A 26,394-nucleotide genomic window follows, 5' to 3' on the forward strand; every position below is an offset into this window, starting at 1 on the left:
CCAAAACTAAGTGATTATCATTTCCACTCAATCATCAATTATTACATTCTTGTTGCCGCTCTTCGTATAAAGTAACAATTGAACCCTGATTTCTTTGGGGTTGTACACACAACACCCCTTCGTCCGGGAGAATTTTACGGGGAAAGCTTTGGGGCAGCAATAAACAAGTGACACATCATCAATCATATGGATGTATATTACGGGAAAATGGTCCTTAAATATATATTCCATGAAGCCACTATATTCCATTGAATTCATCGAATAACCCCCATGTTGATGGGATAAGGAGTCCTACATCTTCCACAACATGACAGACAACTGTCTTTTTCACTTTTCTCCTCTTATTTTCCTCTTGGCCATTTTCCCTTTAATCTCTTTCTCTGCTATATACACAACACACCTACCCCATCTTCTGCGATACCATAAAATAAACATAATTCTCATGATACCATTGGGTTTTATATTGATTTTGTCTGTAAGGAAACGTATTGAAATACCCGGTATACAAGGAAATTCACTTTTTCTATTTACCCCAAAGATAAGCATACTTTCATTATTGAATTTCATCTGCACGTCTCCCCGTATATACCTTTTCTTCCACGATTACTCCACTACGAATCATCCCGCATTGCTATGCATCATGAAGAAAGCAACAATAGGAGAAAGTATTCAATCACCACTGCTTGATATTTTGTTGCGGAATCTTTGCTTTCAAAGTGTTGTGTTGACAAAGAGATTGATTTGCGGATTAATTTCACCAAGAGAGCACAACAACAACAGGGCTAGAAGAAAATGTGGAAAACATACAGTCAAAATAATCCAAATTACAAGACTTTGCTGTTGCTTGCTGACGTATTGTGGTTCTTGTGGTTTCCCTATGTGCGAGTATAATTTGATTAGGCGGGTGTTGTATACATAAAATGAAATGATTGTTAAGGAATGTTTATTTTGAGCCCTATATGTGATGATCAAATTAATCACTTCTTGTGCATGATTTGTAATAATTTTCTTAATTCTATACCTTTGCTTAGAGTTGGGAAAGTTAATGTAAAATTATTTGTTTAACGGGTGAAATTCACTAGTCAGACAGTCTTAAGATTCCTTAAGAAAGACATCAGTTTTGATAAATTTTTTTTAAAGTTTTCTTAAGATTCTTTAAGTTTGGTTAAGATTTATTAAGAAAAATCTTAAGAATCTTAATTTTTTCCTAAGAAATCTTAGGTTTTCTTAAGCGAAACTTGCTCGATTTACTTAAGAAATCTTATGTTTCGCTTAAGAAAACTTTAACATCTTAAATTTTTTTTATGATCTTAAGTTTTTCCTTATGGATTCTTAAGAAATCTTTTGAAAACTTAACACATTCCTAAGAAAACCTTAAAAATCTTAAGAAAATTTAAGTCTGTCTGACTAGTGAATTTCACCCAATATTTGAGTGAGAAATGATTTGAAAGAACTTAAAAAAATATTTTTCTTTGCAAAAGTTAATCTAAACTAATAATTAACTAAACGTCTTTAAATCAAAAATATTGATTTACATTCACGAAAAAAATTAATTTGTAAAGGGTTTTAAATATGCTGAAGAGTTCCATTTGTAAAATATCAAACTTTAGTGCTTTAAATGTCTAGATAAGTAGCCAAGAAGTCTTCTTCAAAAGCCTCCGGTTAAATGGTAAACTCTCATTTTGTTGACACAGTATCGAATATGAATAATGATGTTCTTTATTTAACTTAACGAATTAAGTAATGTATAAACACGCTAGCACCCACACCATTTCTTGTACTCATAACGAAGAAGAACATCTCGATATTAATCCTATGGGATTTACTATACATCGCAGCAGGATTGACCTGGAAGTCAAATATATTTTTCTTCGGGGAAATTCTCGCATAAGTATTACGCTTGAGATATTTATTGCTCAATTTTAATGACAGGAAGCGGCAAAAGTTTCATGTGTTATTTGCTAAATCCAACATAAACTTCTCAATTCCATAAAACCAATTTTAACATTTTCTTATGCACACCAAACTAACCGTCTCGTTGGGAGAAGTTTCTTGAAGTCTCACTTCTAGCACTCACCCAAAAGTCATCTCAATCAATTTCGTTCGTGCAACTCCATTATTGTTACCCATAGCAATCACACATTTTCCAGTATGTATGGAATGGGTTGTGAAAATGTTCACGTGGCGCAATAAGATCTCTCCGTCAGGCACACACACACACAGATGAATTGGGGAAGTTGATGGGTACCGCACATGACATAGCTTGGAGGAAAATTCGCTTTTCCGCACTACATTTGCATATATGCAAAACTAGCTTTAGTTTAGGGGGAGGGAGAGTTCTTTGTTATGGAGTGGTGCGTTCGCAATAGCAAGAGTCATCCGCAACACCGCTCATAGCGAGCATGAGACCCATCCTAAAATGCTGAAGTATGGCATTTTACCATATATACAACACACAACACAACGTATATAGTGAGAAAAGTGAATTTAGGTGTCGCTCCGGATAATAAATATAGCAAAATGTTTAGATACATTTCGCACGCCGTATATTATGCATGAGTGCTGGAGATTAATTTAGGAGAATGTCGAGCACTTGTGACGGTTCTTGGTGAATTTCCAATTGAAACAATGCAAATTAGTTGTTAAACTAAAATGCTTTTCCTTCTTCGTGGTATTTTTGGTTTGATTTTTGACAAATAGCAATAAATAACGCTCGGTTCACAGTGCTGAGGGAGCATAGAAGATAAATTGTGTAATGTGAGGAAGCAGTCACACCTCCATATATACATCTCTGGTTTTCTCTTTGCTCGTTCTATTGCCAGAAACTTTAGCTATATTATGTTGGGATTTTCAGTTCTCGTTTTTTTTTGTTGGATTTGTTGTGACTTGAATGAAGAAGTCTTGTGAGTGGAAGAAATTCCGTGAGAAAATTTCCCTGCTTATGGTGTAAACGCATTCATTTACGAATGGCACATCATTAATTATATCTCAGTTCATCAACTTGCACCCCTTTTTCTCCTTCGTAAATCTTCAATTCATTAAACGTTCGGTGTGTGTGTGCAGCAAGATAAAATGGGATATGTTTTATAAATACAAAAAGCTTTGATTTTCCAACTATAAGGCAAAAGGGGGCATATACTAGTGGCACCACAAAACAACATCTTGAATGCATCTTATAAATAACAATGCTGTGAGGAAATGAAAAAAAGGCGCGCATAGAGAAGAATAAAACATGCGGTTGTGAAGAACTTTGTCTGATGTTTACAAATTGCTCCCATTAAAAATATATGTAAAAATCTGGAAATAAAGCATGGCATTAGTGTATAGGTTGAGAAATTCTCTGCTTTTATACGATTTAGGAGGAAATGAAGAAGAAGTCAGAAATGTTTATGAAGCATTCTTGGAATTTCTTCAAATTATAATTATGTATCTGATTCCCTTAACCCTTGAAGGATCGACATTTATAACGTCAAAATTTTCACCTTAATTTTCTCTTAAAAGGAAAATGATTTTCTACGTTTTCTTTCGACGATTTTAAAGTATTGGAACTAATCTATACACAGACTTAGAATAAAATTGGCCACGATGGCCAGAAAAATCCTCCTGAGTTAAATAATTTCTCATCATTTAGCTTTCTTTCTATTTTTTCAATTAATCTGTAGAGTCTAACTATCTGCCTTACTATTGCATTAAGGACGGAAAGAATATATAGGAATCTAGCCTAATAGTTTATGTTCTGCTGAGTAAAGAATCTACATAGAAAGTTTAAAAGAATTGCAAATAAAAGTCACAAATTTCGTTTTAAGAACATTTCATCTTGAAAATATGATGTTAGTTGATTTCAACCACATCAGGGAATAGTTCTTCCTTCGCCGAGGGATCACTATATTAACCAAATCGAGTTACTACACACAACTCCATTCATTCTTAAATTCGCAACCTTCGCAACATTAAATAATATATACCTACATATAAATATAAAATGTATGTAGGAAAACTTTTATAGCAATTTCTTTTTGGTGTTACACTCAACTTGACTTGATATTCCCCCCATATACCTACATATTTTTCATATAGAAAGTATTCATGTTTCACTCAAAAGATACGAGAATTTCCTTTTTCCCTTATACAAGTTTTCAATTTCATATTGCAACTTCTCAAAGGCGAAAGTTATATGTCTTGGAAAAATGCAATTCCATCCAAAAGAGGGAATTTTGCTGCAAAATTTTACACACACACCCACACTGAGAATTTCCCATTTGAGGGAGGAAAAACATCAAAAGTTTGTGCAAGAGCATTTTCTCTGTGTGATGATATTTAATCCCATAATAAGAAAATGCTTGGCACAAATTTTATCCATAAGTTAATGCTGCATGAAAATGAATATTCGGTGCAGGTTTTGTAGAAAAGAAAAAGAAAAAAAAGAAAAGAAATTCGAATATTTCCCTCAAAGCTATGAGGGTGGTGGTAAAAGGGGTTTTCTTTACACCAATAAAAGTCACAGTGTTGCTTCTCTTTCCTCGCTGTGTATATTTTCAAAACCAATATATATGTGGAAAGTGGAGAAAACTTCTCACTTTTCCCGACAGGGTTGCACACAGGGTGGATAAAATGTCAAGAAAGAAGAGCATAACGTTCGACTACACGCTACCAACACGTAATGTAGTTATCAAGTACTTGACGCTTGCAGAATTATATATAACACACACAAAATTCTGCACTCAACATTCTCTTTACAGCACAGAACAAGCTCAAATTAATATTTAATTGAAATTCATGATGGCAACGAATCAGCAATAAACTCCATAGGTATCAACTGACAAATAAATAGGGCAAACTTTTAGCATAAATCTTCCCTTCCTATGCGCTCTTTATATTCACTTATATACTAGTTAAAGGACCTATTTGCTGGTTGAATTTATTAAGGGAAACATGTGCTCTCTGATGTTATTTATGTAGCTTTAATTTGGGATTAATTGACACTAAAGTGGATAGCGTAGAGATATTTTTTTTCGTATCTGATTATGCATAGTGGTTTTGGATAAGAAGTCATTATCCCTCTGTGGGAAAACATAATAGATGGCGCTGGCTTAATTCAGAGAAAATATGGTCAAAAAAATAAAATAATAAATTGAAAGTATTTTATGATTGAAATTATTGTTGAAACAATTTTTATTAAAAAAAAATCAATGAACAGACGAGATGAAAATTCTCTTTGAAAAAAAAATCAATTACATTTTCATTCGATCGCATCTGTTGTGTATAGAGAGATTGTCTATCGTTTTTGCGCGAGTATATCCTTTGTGTACCTTCAGTTCAATATCGAGAAATCCTTACAGTCAGGTAATTAAGTGTGTATTGTCCATGAATGGGGTTTAGAATGGTGTAAGGCGCAAATTCACGCTTAAATGATTTTTCGAATCTCTTTGTTGTCCTTATACCATCAAACGGCACAAAATTGCTCGGCATTGTGTATGTGCGTGGTAGGTGAATGATATTGTCTTTGCTCAGCAGAGAGCGAGCTTTTCCGTGTTTCCCCAAAGAGGTGAGCTTTGTCATACCGGGGGTCGCGCGGAGGCTGTGTTGGGCGATAACGAGGGGTTACAATTGTTGAGGATTCTACTCGTGGATTTCTCACTTGAATGCCCCCCAAAAGGGCAATCGTGCGTGTTTGCGCGTGATTGTAATGCTGAGTTTAGCCTTAAAAAAAGTTGCTTCTATTTAATACTGAAAATATGCTTGATAAAATTAATAATGTGCTGAAATTCTTTATTATTTCATCGCTAAGAAAGAATTTTTCAAAGAATTTTCCCACAGCTATCGACACTCCTCCGCGTAGAATTTATTATTGCGTGTAGGTACATAGTTTTTTCTTTCTATTGACACAAAGAAAAATTTCACAATTAATCTACATAAGAACATATAGTTAGTTTTCTTTCATTCCGGAATTTCTGAGCTTTGCAAATACATAGCAAGCAACAAGAGAAAAATATTCGCTAATTACGGAACATTCTCTCGTGCAAAGTGATAACAGGTAGGAATATTTTCATTCCACGAGTAATGAAGAAAAGCCATACAATGCCACATGGATGACCCATTTTCATCACTCTAGTTAATTATTTGCGTCAAATGTAGCACGAGATGTCTACGAGAAGGTGAACAGTCTGACATTTTGCAACACACAAACTCATTACTCGGGGTGAATTTATCAGCTGTACAGACTAATTGCATCTCCAAAACACAACCGCGAGACGACAGATTTTGCTGCGAGAAGATGTCTCTTCAGAGCTTTCTGCTATATAATAACGCAAGATGATACTCAATTTACGTGGCATATGGAAACATATAAGAGCTGAAGTATGTGCTTTTCGCGAGTGTGGCTTTCACCATACTGGGAATGAATTTTACTCCCACCCACACCCTAGAAGATACAACCCCCAACAAACCTTCCCAAGTGTGGATAACTCTATTTTCTGTACTTCACATTACATAATTCTCTTATCGGGTCGATTAAAAGGCACGGTTGCTAACTAATGGAGAATGAAAAATCGCGTGGGATAGCATGATATAGCTACAGGTAGCTCCTATTTACACCATTCGCACCATAAACCACTAAATATCCTATGTATATACACATACATCACATTCCAATCGCCTCGATGGCTAGGAAATTCTTTCGTAAACGAATCCTTGGCCGTACGTTTTCTCAATCAATTCTTCCCATTGAGAGTGGAAGGTAAATAAGGAGAGAGCGGAAGTGATTTCACTTTAATTACCTAATAGAAACATAAATTAATTACAAGGGTATAACCAAATTGTGTTTTCCAAGAAAAAGGGTCCTTGTGATTCATATAATTAAAAATTAACATGATGGGATTTTTTAAATTATCAATTTTCAATAAATGGGTTTTTTTCCCGTCGAATATTTCGATATTTTGGCGAATCATTCGAATGTTTCCATTCAAATAAAATAAATTCTTTGTAAAAAAATCGAAAAAAAATTATGGATACATTTTAAGCTTTAATTTATTACTTAATGAGGCTTGATTTTGATACTAAAAATTACCAAAAATATGCAAAAGATTTTGCACCTCAATTTGATCCTTTTATGAACTAAAAATTGTACAAATTTTCATCTATAATTTCATACTCTTTAGGGTTAAATTTAGCACTTTTTATGCTTGAAATTAGTACAATTTAGGCTTAAATTTAGTTCTGATCCGACTTAATTGCATCCGTTTTAAGACGAAAGTGAAAAAGGCTTTTTTTGGCTGGAATTTAATACATTTCAGGCTTAATTTTAGTACTCTTTTTTAGGCAGAATTAGTACTTTTCAGTGTAAAATTTAGTACTTCATAAGCTTTCTCTCCACAATTTGAGCTTTTTTATTAGTTTTAAAAACTAAAAGGTTATCTGTCGTTTTTTTTGGTGAAACATCCCTTATATTTTACGAATAATCAAAACCTAATATTTTCGAAGATAGGAAAATTTTCATTCAGATTAAATGAATGAAAATTGAATGAATGGAACTTTCAATTAAGCGAAAATTTATTCCTCTCATGAATGTTTAATATTTAATTTTTAATAACAATTAAATGAATTGAGCCATGAAAAAAATTCAGCAAATGAAAAAAATGATTTGTAAAAGTTTTCTAATTTTTGGCAATTTTCTATCTTATGTTGTACTTTTATCTCATTGCTCTGGTAGTTTAGAAAACTTCCTGATTGTGCTCCTAAAGTGCGCTTCATGTACAGAGAGCTTTCCCCATATTAAGTATGAAGGGAAGTTTTAATTAAATTTGCTTTATCGAAATGTGTGTGTGTATAGAGTATGGTATGAGTGAAGCATGTAAGTTTGTACTTTCAATGTTTAATGTGTACACTATCCTGGGAGACTTTGAATATTGCTGTAGCTTGATGTGCAGCAAACATAGCATGGAGTTAGGTTATGTGGTGTTAAGAAATTATCCCTGATGAAATTATCCTCTATGTTATGCGAGTGCTAGATCACTGAGATAAATCAAATTCCCCCATCAAGTATAGGTGTGTGTATTTATCCATTCAATTATATTGCTCATAGTGGGAAGGGCGGCGTGTCAAAACTGTTTAGGCCAGCTGAGAAGTAAAATAACTTTTAAATAAAGTCGGCCTAGCCAAATTTTGCACCATTTGATTCAAAGAATTATAAGAAACCTTTTTATACTTACTTAAGTGCTCTAAAACTTATGCTCGTTTCAATAAATGCGTTTAAATAGTTCCATACATTTTCACATAGAAGCCACCAAAGCCATTGAACGAACAAGTGACGTCACTGGGGTGTTCCAAGAAATTGCTCACACAAACCACATAAAATACTATAGTTTTTACAATTTCCACTCAACAAATTATAACGAGGATTAAAAAAAGTACTTCCTACATGAGATAATGCAGAAATAATAAGTAAACACACATTATTTCACAAAAAAAAAATCCCCACAAAAATGAAAATATTTACTCGAAAATTCTCAACTGTCAAATCATACTTTTTCGGAACACGAAGTTCAGCGACGTCGCATGTTCGTTCAATGGCTTCGATGGCTTCTATGGAAAAATGTATGAAAAATTTTTCAAACGCATTTTCTGAAATGAGCATAAGTTTTAGAGCATGCACGTAAATATTAAAAAATTTCTTATATTTTTATGAATCAAATGGTGCAAAATTTGGCTAGGCCGAATTTATTTAAAAGTTTGGGGTCATTTTCCGCTAATTCCACTGGCCTAGTTGGAGAAATCATATTAGGACTATTAAATGCACAATCCTGCTGATAAAATTAAGGATTCCAAAGAGACTGAACTTTTGCTGTAAAATTGAATTTTTAAAGTTTATTTTATCCCTTATTAAAAGTTTTGAATTTACATTAATGGTAAAGAATGATGTACTTCCTTCCTACATACCCAAAGTAAAACTTATGAACCAAATATTTCTTTTTTAATTAATTTGAAGGAAATTCAATTTTTCTCACAAATTCTGCAAACTGTTTTATAAAATTCCTTCAGTTCAAGAAAATTAAATGGATTGACGAATATTGTGATTGGATTCATTTTTAAGGGAGAAAAAAACGTTGCATTATTATGGAAAAGAGTGCAAAGCTGTCGGAAAGTATTAATTAAAGTGAAAAGTTGTGAAAAAGTGCAAAAGTTATGGGATGTTGGAGAATGAACTTGGATGATGAGGATTTCATGGTTGAGCGCGAGAAATGGAAAACTAGGCGGATGCAATGCTAGGGCTCTATATGCTGTGTACGTTATATACTCAATTTTGCGGTTGAATTGCCTGGGTGTGGAACTTTGCACTCTGTGAATGAACTTGAATCCCTCGGACCGCGCGAAGCTTTCAGCGCGTACTCTGTGTGATATAATAAAAAGTAATGTGTGTTGTGTATAGTGGTGCAATTTTTATTGGATTTTATCGCTTCTCTCCTGCACATAGGCAATAAAAATTAGCAAAAGGTGCACTAAAGAGGGAATTTATTGGTGCAAAAAGACAATGAGGAATTGAGAGAAGCAATTTGATTTAATTATCCACCCGTATACCGGGTGTCTGATGAGAGGTAATCCAATGAAGTTGAAATGCCGCAGACACTTTTATCCCCTCATCCCCTTGCAACTTTTCACACACATTTAGTTTAATTTAATTCACTCGCTATGTGCTTGGTTGAAGACAAACATCTTCCCCTTGCATTCTCTTTTCCTTTTCTTCTCTCCTTTGGATGTACTATCCCAACTTTAAGAGTAAACAACAAAAGTTGTGGGGGAGAAAATCATAAAAACCGATATAGAGAGCTTTTTTTCAGGGGGAAAATGAGGGCGTTTGCAGTTGATGATTACGGATTGCATAGCACTACAAGATTAGTTATCATGCTGTGCGTCTCAATGTTTTAGTCTCTTTAACATTCCCCCTTCCTGCTTATGCTGTATTTCAATACAACCAGCCATTTACCATCTTTATGGTATCATGTCAAAATGATATTCATCACTTTCACTCTGTGCTTTTCCAACAAAGAAACCAATTCTTTTTAGTGCAGAATACGCCACAAGAGCATAATGTTGCGATACATAAGGGGTGGAAATGTTTATAGATGAAAATGTTGGGAAGTCTTTAAGTATTCCTGTATAAATGGGGCTTTTGCAAAAATTACAGCATCGCGTGCTTTCAATATTTCTTACAGAGCTTTAAGCTTGAATTCATATTTACAAAATAGGTAGCGTATGTATTTTAATTAAAAAGGCAAAAGCTTTGAGAGAGAATCAACAGATACATTCTTTTTAATTATTATTTATAAAAGTTTCTTTCGCCAAGCTTTACTAAAAGTTTCCATTATGCAATGTTTTTTTAATAATTTATATAAAGAGGCTTATTGAGATTTTTCTTTTTCATAAAGAGATTTAAAATTAAAAATCATGAACTTTGTCTCTCTCTACTGAAAATTTTAATTGGTGTGCTCGGAATACTTTTTAGTTTGAAATAGAATTTTAAAATCAACATAAACAAATTAAAATTTTCATACTTGATATGGAATTATGTGTAATTATTTAACAAAGTACAAAATGAATTACATACACCACCATCATTTAAGGAATTCCTCTCACAAAGTGAACAACACATAGAAAAACCCGTTGATGTTCCTTAAATATTTATCTTTTTATTAAGCAAAATGCAGAGGAGTATTTGAGAGTAAAATGGGAGAGAATGAATGGGATGCTAAAAGTGCATAGAAATACATTTCTGTATGGAGCTTTAAAGCTATGTATGTTGAGAGCTTTTCCTCTTCCATTCCCCAGAAAATTTGAACGGCTATGGGATGAACAAAGAAATTGTCTGCAATGTGTCGTTAAATATTAAATGGTGATACATTTTAATACACTTTCCCATAGCAATTTTGTGTTCCCCTCTGGAGCTGGAAGATCACCAAGCATAAATAAATTCCATGAAGTTTTCCGGGGCGTTGCATTCTTCTATGTTGGGTCAAATGGGCAGTGTGCAGACGATACATATACGTATGGAAAAGATTTACAGTAGCTCTGGGAACTCACCCAGTAAAAGAATTTAGATGAATTCTCAAGAGCCATTGAAGTGCACGTTCTGCCGTTCCATGCACTTTGAGATTTCTCCAAAAACTCCTAAACACTTATACCCAAGTTTTTCCCCCTAAAAGAATGCTTCATTTTGCAGAATTTACTCCTCAAGACACTTTTCCAATATCTAACCAATACATAGAGAAACATCTCTTAGGCATTACCACTCCCTTGAATTCTCTTCCGGTATACGCCTTGTGTGGAAATTGAAGGAAAAGTCAGTTGTAATTATTGCTGATTGAATCCTAAACTGCAATTATGTGACCGAACTTTTCCACCCTCCAATCATATATAAGACAATTTATTCCAGCTCCTTTCGCAGCTAATCGAGTTTGAAGTAATTCCCTCAACTATCAAACTAATTCACTTGGCCCCTGTGCCTTTTCTGCAAATGAATCGATTGAAATTCCCCATTGAGATGGTGCACAAATGGCCAAAAACCCTCGTCCATCTTCCAATCATCCCTTTGTTTCCATGAGAGGATTTCTTAGTCAGTACACATAGCATTTATTATGTAAACTCAGGGGTAAAGTGTGAGGGGGGGGGGGGAGTGGAAATGGGCAATTTCGATTGTGAAGGAAATTTGTCATGAAGTGTCTGCACATGGGACAAAATTTCTACTTCCACCTCATAAGTTTGGGGTATTTGTGAGTGAGAAAATCACTTTGGTTTATGGTGAAAAGTACAAAACACAAAGTTATTTTGTTAATTGAATTAAAACAATACATAGGTAGGAACATATAATACATAACCATGAGCTTTCCAACAAAATTTAATGAAAACACAAGAAATTTACTAAAAGAAAATAAATTTGAGAAAATTCTTTCAATTCAGAGTTTTCCAGATATATTTCTGCAAGTTTTCCTCGGTTTCTTTCAAGGTTTTCCTTGAAATTTTCTTTCTTTAAACGTTTAGAATTTTTAAAAACAACTTAATAAGAACTATCTTTTCTGAATTTAACAAAGAAAATTATTCAAAACTTTTCATATTTTTTGGGGTAGAATTTCCACATTTTCCCTGAAAAAAAAAATTGAAATTTTATTGTTTGTTTACTGACCTAGATAGAAAGTATATAGCTAAACTGAAAAATGGATAATAAAAATTAAAAGGAAAAACAATTTATCTGGACGGTAAATCACAAGGAATTTTCCCAGAGAAGAGGGATAGAATTGTGTGAGAAAAATTTTGTCCATAACTGAGGAAAACATGTAGGAAAAATTCGCGATGTGGAAATTTGTGTCATACTATCGGAAATTCCTATCTTTTTGGATATAAATTTTCAGTTTCATGACTCCATTGGACTTTTCTATTTCGATTTTGCTCTTGGGTTGTTTTTCACGGCATTTCTTTGGGTTTTCTCTCACTGCAAAATATCCTCAATACACCCCATATTGGTATGGAGAGAGAACGAGAGTCGTTTGGTTTATTTGAGGATGAGTCAGAGTGGCAGACCAAGAGATGTATAAAAATATCATGGTGGTAGAAGGAATATAAATGAAAGGAATAAGTTATGACGTGGTGCCAACATAAAGTCTATCGAAATTGGATCGTCAGGGAATTTATTGAGAGATGTGTATTTTCTTTTTACATTCCCATACACCATCATATAGAACCATTTCACCATTGCACCATACTTCCAGTTAGAAATATGAAATTTTCATGCGGTGTGGTGTAGGTCAACAAAAAAAAATTCTCACAGTGTGACACCAAATTCGTGTCCAAAAGCACACATGCAAGAAAAAAAGCAATGAAATTTATTTACCAGAACTTTAATACTTTTGCTGATTGGGGTATTTTTTGTCTGTTCTAATCGTTACAGCAATATCCCGGGAGGATGGTGAAGAATCCCATCAGCACCACCATCACCACCATCACCATCACCATCATAGGGGTGGACATCAGAATCACGGCAGTAAAGTACCTTTCAATGGCTACAATTCTGATGAGTATTTGGACAGATTGGAGCCGAATGGCAATATTCCAGCCGACAAATCTGATTTACGATACGGTAAACGTGAGTATTGATTTAATTTATTTAAAGGACCAAGTAATTTGTAATGGATACCCCTGTCGCACTGTGCCCCAGACTTAATTTAGAAGACCTTAAATAAATATGTTTTTTTTTGTGAAAAAATTCCCTAATTTTGAAGTTTTATAATTGCAAAAAAAAACAACTTTAGATTTCCTAAATTGGTTATTAATATATACGGTTTTAGGAAATAATATTTGAAAGGACTTTACCATATTAGAAAATATACCTACACATAATTTTCCTCCAATTATCTCCAACTCATTTGCTTCATAATGCGATGTAATAAGGCTCATTCAAGTGGAAAGAATGAAAATGGTAGGCTTAAATTGTTTATGATTCGTTACATGGAATCACCCACATATTCCCTTCCATAACTTGGAAGGAAAAAATAAAAAAAAAAAACAAATTATAAAAACATGAAAAATTGCAAATTAGCATAGAAAATAAAATCAGACTGATTTATTTTAGGTCCTTGACGGTGTTAATATGTATAAGGTATATTATAGGAGATTTTACTCCCTTCTGAGGGCGTGAAGTAGTGGGTGCAAATCTTTTCCCAAAGCTTTCAGCGTTAACTACGTTAAAATCTTCTATAAAATACCTAAAACCTGATTTATTTTTGACATTAATAAAATTAAAAAAAACTCCAGAATTGTCACAAATTAAATTAAAACTAATAAAATTAATATATAATTAAAAGTATATAAATTATGTACAGATAAATCTCAATCATTTGAGGGTTTAGTGGAGTTTTAACCTTTAGTTTATACATTTGAATGATAAATATTTAACTTTTGTGATTTATTTAGGATTAAAATCTATTATTCTAACTGTGGTTTGTTTCTGTAATTTATTTCACAAATATGTATTACATAGATAATGTTGAAATTTGTGGTTTGGATTTGTTGTGTCAAATAAGCATAGCACATAGTAGATCAAAAGATTATCTAATGTCAAAATATGAATGATGTTGCGTATGTTAATCAGCTTAAGTGCCAACTGACGAAATTGACCATCACAAGGTAGATTGAAACCTTATGGACAGGTGTAAGAAGCTTTCAGTCCCGAGGAATTGTAGTAATTTCGACCTTATAACCATTTGCACGAATACCAAAAGCATAGGACCTTTCTCAGGAGTTTACTTATGCTAATAAGTTTCTGCGTCCATTGGTCATCTCGGTTCTATTCAACCATTCTGATAGAGCGATGTATGCTGCAAAATCCTCTTATCTACCCAAAGCACTCCTTACGTATTATACGAAACTTTCTTCACCCACACAAGCCATTAGGTGAAAGTCTCTGGGAAATTCGTAGGTTCAATTGGTTAGATGTTAGGGAGGTGAATACGTCTGTGTCGGAATAGTGTAGGAAACATGGATGAATTTAGATGAGCTTTCATGGCTTGCTATGTATTATATAGGTACATAATCTAGATTTATCTTCTCGTTTTTTCATTAAAAAAGATTTCTCTGAATTTTGGAATAACAAATTTTTTTCACTCCTAACTACATAAAAAAGACATTTTCATTAGGAAATTAAGGGAATTCCACTTAAATTTAAATAATTAATATTAAAACAAATTTCAAAAAAAAATCTCGTTTACAAAATTATGTTTTCTTCGCTATGTACCATACATAACTGACCATGATTAATTTCCATTTTGATAGAAGAGAGTTTGAAACACCATGATAAATTGCAATGTATATCATTTTTCTTTGGTACCCCATATATGTACAGAATAAATGCGACAAAAGAGAGGAAAAATGTGTCACATCAAGAGAGAATTTATTAAATAACGAATGGTGTAAGGACATAATTTTTCCATATATAACCAAAGAAAAAATCTTGATATTCCGGTGGACGTTGGTGGGATTTATCAAAGTTGCAGAGTTTGGAGATTACCCCCTGAAAAAAAAAGGACCGAGAATACTAAATTGTGACAGTTTCTGGACAATGAAGAGTCACATTAATGCAAGGTTGAAAAAAAAACGGAGAGTCGAGGCAGAACAGATGAGACAGGGAAAATAGAAGAGTTTCCGGGATGAGCTATTTTTCATCTTACACAAAGACCCATGTTAACAAATCCAAAGTCTGTGGGATTTGGCCGTATATACAATTTCCCAAAACTATATTACTTACAACACTCACGGAAGAAATAATTGGGGCAGATGCATGAGTTTTTTAAAGATTAAAACATAGGGTAATATTCACTAGTCCAGACAGTCTTAAAATTTCTTAAGATTTTAAAAAATTTTTTTTTAAGAATTTCTTAACTTTTCTTTGGTGAAATTTAAAATTTCTTTAGTCAAGCTGAAGAAGGTTAAAGAAATCTTAACTGTTAATTAAGAATACTTCAAAAATTTTTAGTTAACTTAAGAAATCTTAAAGAAATTTAAAAAAAAATCTTTAGAATTCTTAACTTCGCTTAAGAAAACCTAAGAATATCTAAGTTTTAGCTTAAGGAAATTTAAGAAATCATAAGTTTTTGTGAAGAAAACTTAGGAAATCTTTAAGAATAAATTCTTAAACTGTCTGCCTAGCGAATTTCACCTACAGTTGTATTTTTTGAATTTATATTTAAGAGAATTTTTTTAAAGGACTCTTTGAAGTATTCTTTAAGGCAAGCCCAATCAATAGGCCTCAATATTCCTTAAAAATTATCATAAATAATGAAGAAACATCGTGTGCCTCATTTATTCTTTCCGTGACTGTAAGAGTGTGATACCTTTTTTTTGTACGAAAAGCTTCCTCTATGGTATTCGTCCTGTTGCAGAGCCAGGACGAATGGGGTAGAAGAGAAGTCAAAAGAGCATCATCTTTCATACAATCTCCCATATCTCTTCAAAAGTTCCTCCACCATTGCGTGCTCTAACAAAAAAAATCCCAGAATCCCCTTCTGACCACACCCCAAATATTCATTCAACCTCATACATACTTATGCGGCTTTCTTTGAGCAGACAACAAAAAATTCAAAATAAATTGTCTCCCTGTGAATTTCGTTTGAACCACGTATAGAGAGGAATGCGCTAAACAATGCAATCATTGGGTGGAAAATGAGGAAAACCTCTGCGTAGAAATGAGAAGTTGAAAAGGAGAAAATATTTTCTATTTATGATTCTCCATGTGATAAACAATGTGAAAAAGGGATTCCTCTTCCTGCTGGGGCGAAGGATGAAGTTCTTTTTGAAGTACCCCCCATACGGGGATGGAGCGTATCTGATGTCATGAAGAGACATGGGGTGGAAAAAATGTCTTCCCACTGTGTCTTCCCACACATTGATTTTTCCCAGCAGTGTCTTTCATCACTCCGTAGCCGGGGGGTGGATGAATAGCATTTACCAAGGGGGATGGTGTGAGAAAGACACTTTGTCAACCCTCCTTTGACGGCATATACTCTTCATAAAAATGTGAGTACGCGGGATGTGCAATGCACGAGTGTGTGGAACAAATGCTACGTGTAGTGTGGTTAGGCCTTTATTGCTTTAGGCTCCATTAAGCCGATAAATGGACTTTGGGGAGGGATAAGAGAACACAAGAAGGGGCCTAGACACTTGAGAATATTTCTCATAGCATAGAGTGTGGTCATACGCAGCTTCATAGTTCGAGGAGGTGGTTCTAGAGGGGTATTATACATGTGGGGAAATAAATAGCCAACATAGGTCCATGGAAAGTAGGTGCAAAATGCTGCAGAAATCGTGACCTCTTTGTGTAGTACTTTGGGGGCTTTTTTGTATTTTTTGCAAAGGTTTGAAAATTGTTTTCTAGAGTCTTTTGTGACGTTATAATCCTTTTTTGTGCTAAAGAAAAACCACAAAGACATAAAGATCTAATCTGGAAAACTCTTTATAGGTCGATTAACAAGATAATTTTTCCATTGAGGTTAAATTGAAAGGATTTTTAATGAATTTTAGGGAAAATTTTCTTTGATGGGATTAAAGATTGAAATAACTTAATCAAAAGAAAGGGGTTGTTAAATAATTTTGGAAACTCTTTCTGAAAGAAATTAACCAAAATGTGAGAATTTTAAATAATTTTTTTTTATATAAAAATAATATATTAAATACAAGCAACATTTTTATTTTTATTTGTTTTAAAAATTGACTTGAAAATCTCTCTTGAAGTTCTCTGAATTTACTTTAATTTAATTTACTTTAATGTTAAGAGTTGTGTAGATGACCCCCCTCCCAACTATACGTGGAGAATTACACCTGTTCAAACCACACCGAAGCCTCTCTCAAATGTACAAATTAATTACTTTGCTTATACCAATGGAATATGAATACAATTGAAATCCGAAAATAGTGCAATGGATCTGAATACTCATCATCAATGCAATTAGTGGTTTCCGTTGGAATTTATTTGATTGGAAAGCCAAATCTATATAATGCACAATAACATTCGGTGGTGGAGAATTTTGCTAACAATATCTCCCTGGATAAGCACTCTGTGTGAATTTTAATCGGATTCATTAAAATTTTCAAACTTAAAATCATCAAAAAGAAATCTCATTGAAGATGTATTTTTGTTTAAAAATTTAAAAATCAATTTCCTGCTGAAAATTGGATTTAAAATGTATTTTTTTAATCGAGGTTTTTTGCCACATTTCACGCTAAACAAAAATCGTATAGAATTCCTTGCAAACTAACAGCGCGAGAGGTTTTATGCTGGATTTCAAAGCTTTTACCGGAACAGATAATAAAATAAAATAGAATGCCTATATAAAATGTAGATATTGCGAAGAATAGAGCAATGGAAAGAGAGAGATAAAGTTATTGATTCTGCCCATTGAATGGGATAAATGAATTTAACTACATCTATACTTTCCCATTTGCTGTCGAATTTTCCATTTACAAATTGATTTAATTTCAACCATCCCCCGTGAAACCAAAGTCCCTATATGTACCTACATATGCTGTGCAAATGTGGAGAAATAACAAAAAAACTCTATCCGGTCTAGACAGAGTTCAAATATGAAGTATTTGACGTACCTATGGTACTGTATGGAGGAAAAAAAATTAATGAAACGGATGTCATTTGATTGAATATTTCCATATTTCTCACCTGATTGATTGGTGATGGAAGATATTGGATGCTCCGGCACAAATGGATGTATTACATTGTATAAAGGCATCGCATGTAAGCATATACCTTTTTGTATGATCTCACCTCGAAAGCATGAACGAATACTCTAAAAAGCACTCCAAAGCGTCAATCATACAGGAGGGCTGGAAGGAAGAAAAAAAAGCTCCAAAAAAGCTTTAAAATTTGAATATGCAATGCAAAGCTGTCCCATATTGCACAGAATTCTCTTTGCCTCCCCAAAAATGTGGGGATGTTTTGCTTAATGTTCTCACAAAATGAATGAGAAATGGGGGGAAATGCTGTATCATGTGGAGTGAGTAAATCGAGATTTTCGACCCACAAAAGCGGAACTTCATGAGTTCACTTCCTCCACCACCAATGGTGAGTGTTACCCCTTAGTATTTTCTGCTTCATAGAATGGAATCATTTTACAGCTTCTATGCACACATAAAATGTACATAAAGATGAGAAATTGCATTTCATTAAAATTCAAAAATTTTATCAATAAAACACATCTAAAAGACTTTTTTGTTGAACAAAATGGAAACATTTTGTTACATATCGTGGAAAAGTCTTGAGGAAAATTTCCTCTACGGGGGTACCCTTTGTGTCTTTTCTTTTGTAAATCCTCTCACAATAAACATATGTACATAAATTTGCATTAAATCCATCATACCACAAATATGCAAATTTTCTCACATGATTAATACAACAAAAAAAACTTGGCACAAATATCTCAATGATTGAAACACTGAGAGGGTGGTGAGAAAAAGAATGATTCTTTCACTGGGTATGACGACAGCTGGTGAGAACGATCTTCCTATGTGCTTTCACCAACTTGCTGAATTTTCCTTCTCACGACGGTGTATTTTTTTGTATTTGCAAATTTTTTTTAACGAAAAGAGTCACGTTTGAGATTATGATAATAAGTCACATTTTGCTCTTTTGCATTTTCCTGTTATACATCCATGTCCTACATCCATGTTTCATTTTTTATCACCTTTTGCTCTTGCTATATGGAAAACTAAAACGTGATGGAGTTCGCGTTTTTTTTTCATTGAAAAATAAATCATCAAAAAATGAAAAATAATTATAATAATTTTTAATTATGAGAGCAAATTAATTTTCCCTGGTTTTTGCGCAATAAAAGCATTATTAATTGAGATTTTAATTGGAAATGGGATTATATTGGCTTCATTGACTTTCATGGTGGACTTCCGATTTTTGATTGTGAATCCGTTATGTATCTATGTGATATATGTAGGTAATACATGGAGCAGCGGAAGGAATTTATATGGAGATTATGTTAAATAAGGCATAATCATTTATTTGTATAAATCACACACGCTGAATGAACTTTGATGAAAAAATTAAAATATGATTAAATGAAAAATTGCAAAAATTTAAATTTTTGAACTGAAAAAAAGCTCTTCTGAGGGCGTGAACTTTATGACTCTCTTTCAAAATTATATTATAAAGATTGCGTGGAGCTTTTTTTCAACACAGGATACACGTGATCCAAGAGTAGTCCATACATACATATCAAGGGAGCTATATAGCGAAGTTCATAAAACATAAAATCGCTTTGGGGTGTGTGCGCAGGGAAGGTGGCAGGGTATGTGTGTAGAAGAATTGCCGAGTAAAATATAATAAATAGCCAATGGGGGCCTACCGGAAGGATATAATACAAAGTTTCTTTTAAAATTTTATCATCAAACCAGCGCGCAATATTTCTATATATTTTATATGAGTAAATTTTCCCAACACAAATGGAGTTTCCTTTCTCATATCGTTTTATGTTTTTATTGTTAAGGGAGCGCATCTATGCCAAGCCCCTTAATTGAGGGGTGGATTCTCTCCTCTTTGCCTCTTTGCTCAACTTGGCTCAACTAACATATGAGACTCACTTCCTTTTCTTTTCTGTGAATTCTTTGGTTTTTTTTTCTTTTTTTTTTACTTTCTTTACCCATTACGGAAAGTATTGTGTTACCGTGCCAGTTTGGGAAATGCGAGAAAGTGAAATGAAAGAGTTGACATAGAGAAGAAAAAACATAAAGAAGAGAGAAAAGAACTTTATTGTATGTGGAGTCCAAAAGAATCTTCTTGGAATAAAGGAAATTTGTGAAGTGTAACTTGTCTGATTTCTTGGCTATTCTACTCTAAGAAAGGAGTTTAGATCAGTTTGGATGCATTGGCCACAAAGTTATATTCTCTGACAATGAAAAACTTTTGTTACCTTCGTTATATAAATTATTTGATATAGCTTTGTTCTAAAAGCTCTGTTATGTTAAGAATTTATAAAGCAACGTCCTTAATCAAAAACGAATGAAAACTTTTGGAATAAGGACAGGGTGATAGACTAATGAACTTCCGTAATTTTGAATTTGAATTCCTCAAATATTTTACTGAAAATAATTGAGCGAAAAGATCTCTTTGGCTCCTGGAATTTTCCATTAAGGAAAAGCTAGAAAAATCACAATTCTTAATAAAGGCGAAAGCTCTAGATTTAACATTAATTTACCTACTTAGAATTGTGTCTGATCCGTCAGGCAGATACATAGGAATTACATTAATGCAAAATGACCCAATCCTCTTTATAAAAGCTAATTTATAACATTTTCATTCCATGCATTTTTTACCAGTTTGTGTTAGTAAATTTCTTTAATTTTCCGCTATTGTTTTTCTTTTTAAATTAACCATTTCACTTGCTATGCACGTACACATTGCCCAGGGAACATTATATGATACTGGTAAATGCACACGGAAGCTTCCTAATTTCTCAATCTCTCCCCCGGTTTTGGTTTACTTTACGTTGTAAAGGGGGGTGCAATTCGTATATGAGAGCATGCGAGAATGTACAAATATATGTATATGATCCATGGGTTTGAATATCAATACACCTTATACTGCGTGTACCATCATGGAAAAAAAGGGGTGGAAATTTTTTGACAACGAGAGAGGGATGAATTTAGCATTTTTATTGATGTTCTGTGTGCGCAAATTTCAAGTCAATTTTATTCAATGGAATTCCCGGCATCCCTTCGTTCCCCTTTTTTCCGGCATTAAGCGCTTTTGCGACCCCCACGGTACCCTTTGACAATACAAAGGAATGGGGGGAAGGGTTACACACACTTGCTGTGTGGGGTATGTGAAAACACACAGGGAGGTGCCTATCAATATTTATGCTATGCATAGCACCAGGCAAAAGCTCCTCTTCGTCCGGGTATCTGGTTTGTGTGTATATTTGTTGGGATCAGCAAATATTGAAAGTTTCCATTAATTTTCCTGTACTACGGGATCACACGTGTGCATCTACCCTTCTGCACTAATATATTTCAATTCACGTGCTGTCGCGGATATGCGAAAAAATAGCAGAAAAGTGTTAAAAGTGTGCACAAAATACACCTAACTTGTCACAAATTGGATTTATTGACAATAATTTTAAATTAAACAACAACCGTATTTATACGCAAAGAGAGCTTTGTAAGTAATTTACATGAACAAATGCATAAGCTTTTTGTGTGTATTTATCTGTTTACTTGCTGTAGATTTAACCAATATGAGAGCTTTCATGATAGAGGAGAATGATTTATTGTAAAACAGAAGTTTGAGTAAAACTAGAAAAAATTGCAACCCTCAAAGCTCTCTAATATTATCTTCTCCGGAATGAAAGCAATAATGATTTATTGTTCTATATTACTTTCGTTAAAAATGTAATTCTAGCTTTTAAGAGAACATCTATGATTCTTAAAGAAGGCCTAATATCTTTGTGAAAAAAAAATCTTTTGTAAAATGATTTCTTTAAGCAAATCAATTTAATTTTGCCTTAAGGCAGTAAAATACAATTGCAGTCTTCTACAAGATCCAGTATTTTCTGATTATATAATATGATTCAGTTCTCTTAATTTATACATTTAAGTATAAGATGGAACTCAAAATATATTCAAATAGTTTCCTTAATGAGATTCTCAACATTCTAGATTTTTTTACAAGAAAAAAACTATCAGCAAATTCAATGTGTTTCATCACAAGTGAATAAAAAACTCCATATATATCCACTATCTGATTGATCTGAAAGTTTTCATAAAATATTCATGATTTTCTTACTCCTCCACTCTTTTATTCCATTTATCTCCAAGAGAGAATGAACAAAAAGTGGTCAATAATGAAATACGAGGAGTATTGACATAAATTCAATTTGTCACAAGGAAATTGTTGTGAAATGAAGGAAGAAGGACTGTGAGCATTAAAAGAAACTAAAAGGAAAATTTCATTTTCCCTCCAATATATACAATGGATACCTACATGTTTCATCTGTCGTTCTGTTTTATTTTATAAAAAGAAAATCTACTTGTATATCTGAAGACTGAAGCATCCCATTTCACAAAAAAAAGGATAGAAAAAATTTTTTTTTTCGTTGCTTCAATGTGGAAGAAGCATCCTTCCTCACACCATATAAAAAACCTTCATACGTGGCACCAATTTTCTCATATGGATGCTCACCTGAAGGTATTTCGGACCTGGTCTAACCAAGTTTCAGTTCTATTTCCAAATTGCTTCTACTTCCAGGTCACATTTTAAACTTTCACCTCAATAAAGGTGGTGGGAAAATGGGGAGCAATTTTGTGGTAGAATTGCTTCAAATGCATTTTCCTTCAAAATTCCATTCATACCAAATGCACACCCATACAGAGAAAGAAAGAAAAAAAAGCATAAAAACATAAACAAACTAAAAGACTAAGAATCAAAAGAGCTTGACTTTTGGTAAACCATTTGTGTGCAACGAAAATGCAATCATGGGGGAATTTGATTAAGATGAATGATGTAGAACAAAAACAGAGAAAATTTCCATGTGGGAGCTTTTCGAAAGCTCCCCAAAAGTGAGCATTTTACTTCATCCAAGTGGAAAATTTCTAACAATTGTGGAAATTTTAAGAGAGAAATCACGGCAAAAACGAATTTTCCGCAATTACACATGCATATGCAACCGAGGAGGTTCTCTACATTGATCGTTTGTATTCCACTGTGTATACTACATACATATATGGTTAAATGCAACCCACAAGCACGTTTTGGCATCATCCGCCCCCGTGACGACCTACTTCTTTGCTACGCCACAACATTTTCTCCATACAATCTCCATATGGTGTGCTCCAGAACCATTTAGATGGGTATAAGACTATTTTACCCATTTTACCACATAGAACATAGCTCTCGTCATTGGAGCATGAGAGAATGAAGTGAATTCTTGAATGCTTGCTCAGGAATTGACTGATAGTTACGTACGTGGAGTCATTTTAGGCAATAGTTTAACCATTAAGCCTACCACAGACCAAAGATATTTTAAACTTTGTTAATACTCACACTTAAAACTTTCGATGCTCTTCTACGAATTCTCAGGGAAATCACCACAATTACATTTGTATATAGCTACTATATATTATTCTCAAATATATGTTAAAACTTTTGTAATTCTAAGCTGTGAAGCTTTCTCGTAAAATTAGGATAAATTCTTAAAAAGCTTCTAAAATTCGAAAGGATTTTTTTTTCGATTTTATACGGAAAGATTCTAGGGGTGATTATATGTCGAATATTGAGATATTTTGACAATCTTTCAAATCTTTCCAAAAATCAGATTATGGAATAAAAGAAGTAGATTACCCTAGAATAGTACTTGGGGTAAAATTCGATTAATCTCATTCAAATAAACATTTCTTGCTAAGGAAAACCAGTAACTTTCTCGGAATAAATTTTGAACTTTTTATTCTGGAATTTAGTACCTACTATTTGGGCTTGATTTTAGCACGTTTGAGACTTGAATTTGCTACTTTTTTTAGGCTTTTGATCCTCAAGTTTATACTTTTTAGGACTAAAGAACGAATAAGTTTTTTCTAGTGAATTTAATTTTTTTAAGCTTATATTGTATTTAGTAGGTACTTTTTAAGCTTTCGCTCATGAATCTGAGTTTTTCTTGTTTTTTTTATAACTGTAGATTTTTTTTTGTTGGAAAATCATCCCGAATATTTTTAAAAATTCGTATATTTTCATGAAGATAACCCTTTGAGGAAATTCCTTATTTGGGAAAAATATCGGAATACGTTTAGACCAGACCGTATTAGTACCGTGTTAGTACCAGACTTTTCTTTTTCCTCTGATTTATTATCAAAAAATGCAAAGAATGACGTCATTTTTATGTTTTTGTCAAAAATCATCGACGAAGCATCAGCATAAATCATATACAGATCTCCATCAGGTGCTGTCAGATTTATGGATCATACAAAAATACCCTTTTGGTCATATTTTTACCTTTAGCACTGGCAGTGACCCAATTTAGGTAATTCTATGGGTAGTTTAGGAAGAAAAATGAATTCACAGTGTCATTTTTTATCGCCTCAGCATTGGCACTTTTGCACCTTTTCCGCGCGCTAACAGACCCCCAGTGTGGAAGGTCACATGTAATCAAGGTATAGGCAATTTTGGGTAGAAATAGGTCATTTTTCAGATTGCCCATTAGCTGAAGTAGCCCCCAAATGGTGTGCAAAGTGGTAGATTGGGTGTGTGTATGTATTTGGTTAAATAATGGTGTCCAATTTGCAAAATGTCTGTCTTTCCATATTCGAGGCCAGAGCGATGTGAAACGCAAATTAATGATCCATTTTCCACCTTGAGCCAATTAAAGCCTATCCATTTATTGCCCTTCCTCCACATATAGGCCCAACCCTCGTCTATTCCTTTTTCCACAGAATGCTATATAGCATTAATAAAACGCAACGTGATATATAAAATTATCAGCAATCATACTATTTACGGGAAAAGCGACTCACTGTACGGGAAGGGGGGAGATTCCTCTCACAACAGGATAAATTTATCTGAGATGAGCACTTGAGGAAAATTTTCCGGGGGCATGCTAAAAGGAATGAAGCACCCGGAAGTTACAATAGGCACCATGATAAATCACAAAACTTAAGTGTATCCTTCTTCTGTCCGAAAGGAAAGGAGGTATCATCATTAGTTCACTTCAGGCAGAGAATCTATTCACCTCCCAAGAGCGAAAGGATTCAAACATAAAAAATGGCCTAAAGTAAATTGAAATTGCACGTCAATACGGGAGCTATCAATTTCGAATTTCAATTTATTATACTACGAGAGAAAAGGATACCTAAGAATTTGATGAAGGTTTAATGGTTTTGTTTCAAAAGAAAAATCAATTTTTTTGTTTGATATATTTTCTTTGAAATTTAATTCTTTAAGAATCAATGTAAGAACCATTTTGGTAAGAGATCAACGTATTAGTTTATCAATCTAAAAGGCGCAAGTTCGAATCCATGTCAGACAGTTTTTTTTTTCAATGAAATACTACATTTTTATGATGATGTTTCTTGTTTAAAGCTTAATGCTTCAGGCGTTGTTATAACATGTACCCCCCAAACCATGAGAATATTTATACTGCACTTCTGTTAATGAACACGCTTCGTCATTAGAGCTGGCTAAACGTCAATTAAGCTTATTTTCCCTGTTTTGTTTATTCTTTCGCTAACTATCATCATTTATCATTTAACGCTGCATAAACAGTGTAGCACAGAATTTCCTCGGTGGTCCATTGTGGTTTAGTATGAAGTACAAATAAACTCCATATGCCAATAAACTCCCCGACAATAAAGTATATTTCACATATTTTAATTTGTTTTACTCTGATCATAAATAATATTTTACGTTTTAACAATTGTGCTTATCATTTCAACACATAGGAGGATTTCGTTATTGAGAGGAAAGGAAGATTATTATTTAGTAAATAACCCCTTTGGGCGAATTCCATTTAAGTTCCTTTATGAATTAATTCTATAATTTTATTCAACGTTTACAGTGTAAATTGGGTGTAATTTCTATGTACTGCACTACCTTTATTTTACATCATAATTCAACTCATCCTACCAAAAATTAGCACAAAAAAAAGTATTTTCATAGCCATTTTGGTAAAATCCGTGCTATGTAATTCCTATGTAATTGCCAGAGTTTTCCAATGGGATTTATTCTCAACCTATAGTAGAAGTATTTAATGAGAGAAAAATTACGTGGCCCAGTTTTAATAATGAAATTGGACTTTTTTTTACCAACCATTATCCTCCCATTTTGCATATAGCAGTTGAGTGTGTTTTATTTTATTT

General features: G+C 33.4%; 2 protein-coding genes across 3 annotated transcripts in view; both read left to right on the plus strand.

Moving 5' to 3' along the window:
• LOC129792881 (activating transcription factor 7-interacting protein 1) overlaps window positions 1-26,394 on the plus strand; it is a 481,750-nt gene that overhangs the window by 376,013 nt on the left and 79,343 nt on the right. The window lies entirely within an intron of this gene.
• LOC129792936 (cyclin-dependent kinase 14) overlaps window positions 1-26,394 on the plus strand; it is a 118,811-nt gene that overhangs the window by 72,008 nt on the left and 20,409 nt on the right. For both annotated transcript variants that reach the window (XM_055832385.1, XM_055832386.1), the window contains exon 3: window positions 12,935-13,129. In XM_055832385.1, the coding sequence (XP_055688360.1) occupies window positions 12,935-13,129 (195 nt within the window). The remainder of the gene's footprint in view (window positions 1-12,934; window positions 13,130-26,394) is intronic.

This window comes from Lutzomyia longipalpis, chromosome 3 (genome assembly GCF_024334085.1).
Source record: "Lutzomyia longipalpis isolate SR_M1_2022 chromosome 3, ASM2433408v1".
Taxonomy (NCBI): domain Eukaryota; kingdom Metazoa; phylum Arthropoda; class Insecta; order Diptera; family Psychodidae; genus Lutzomyia; species Lutzomyia longipalpis.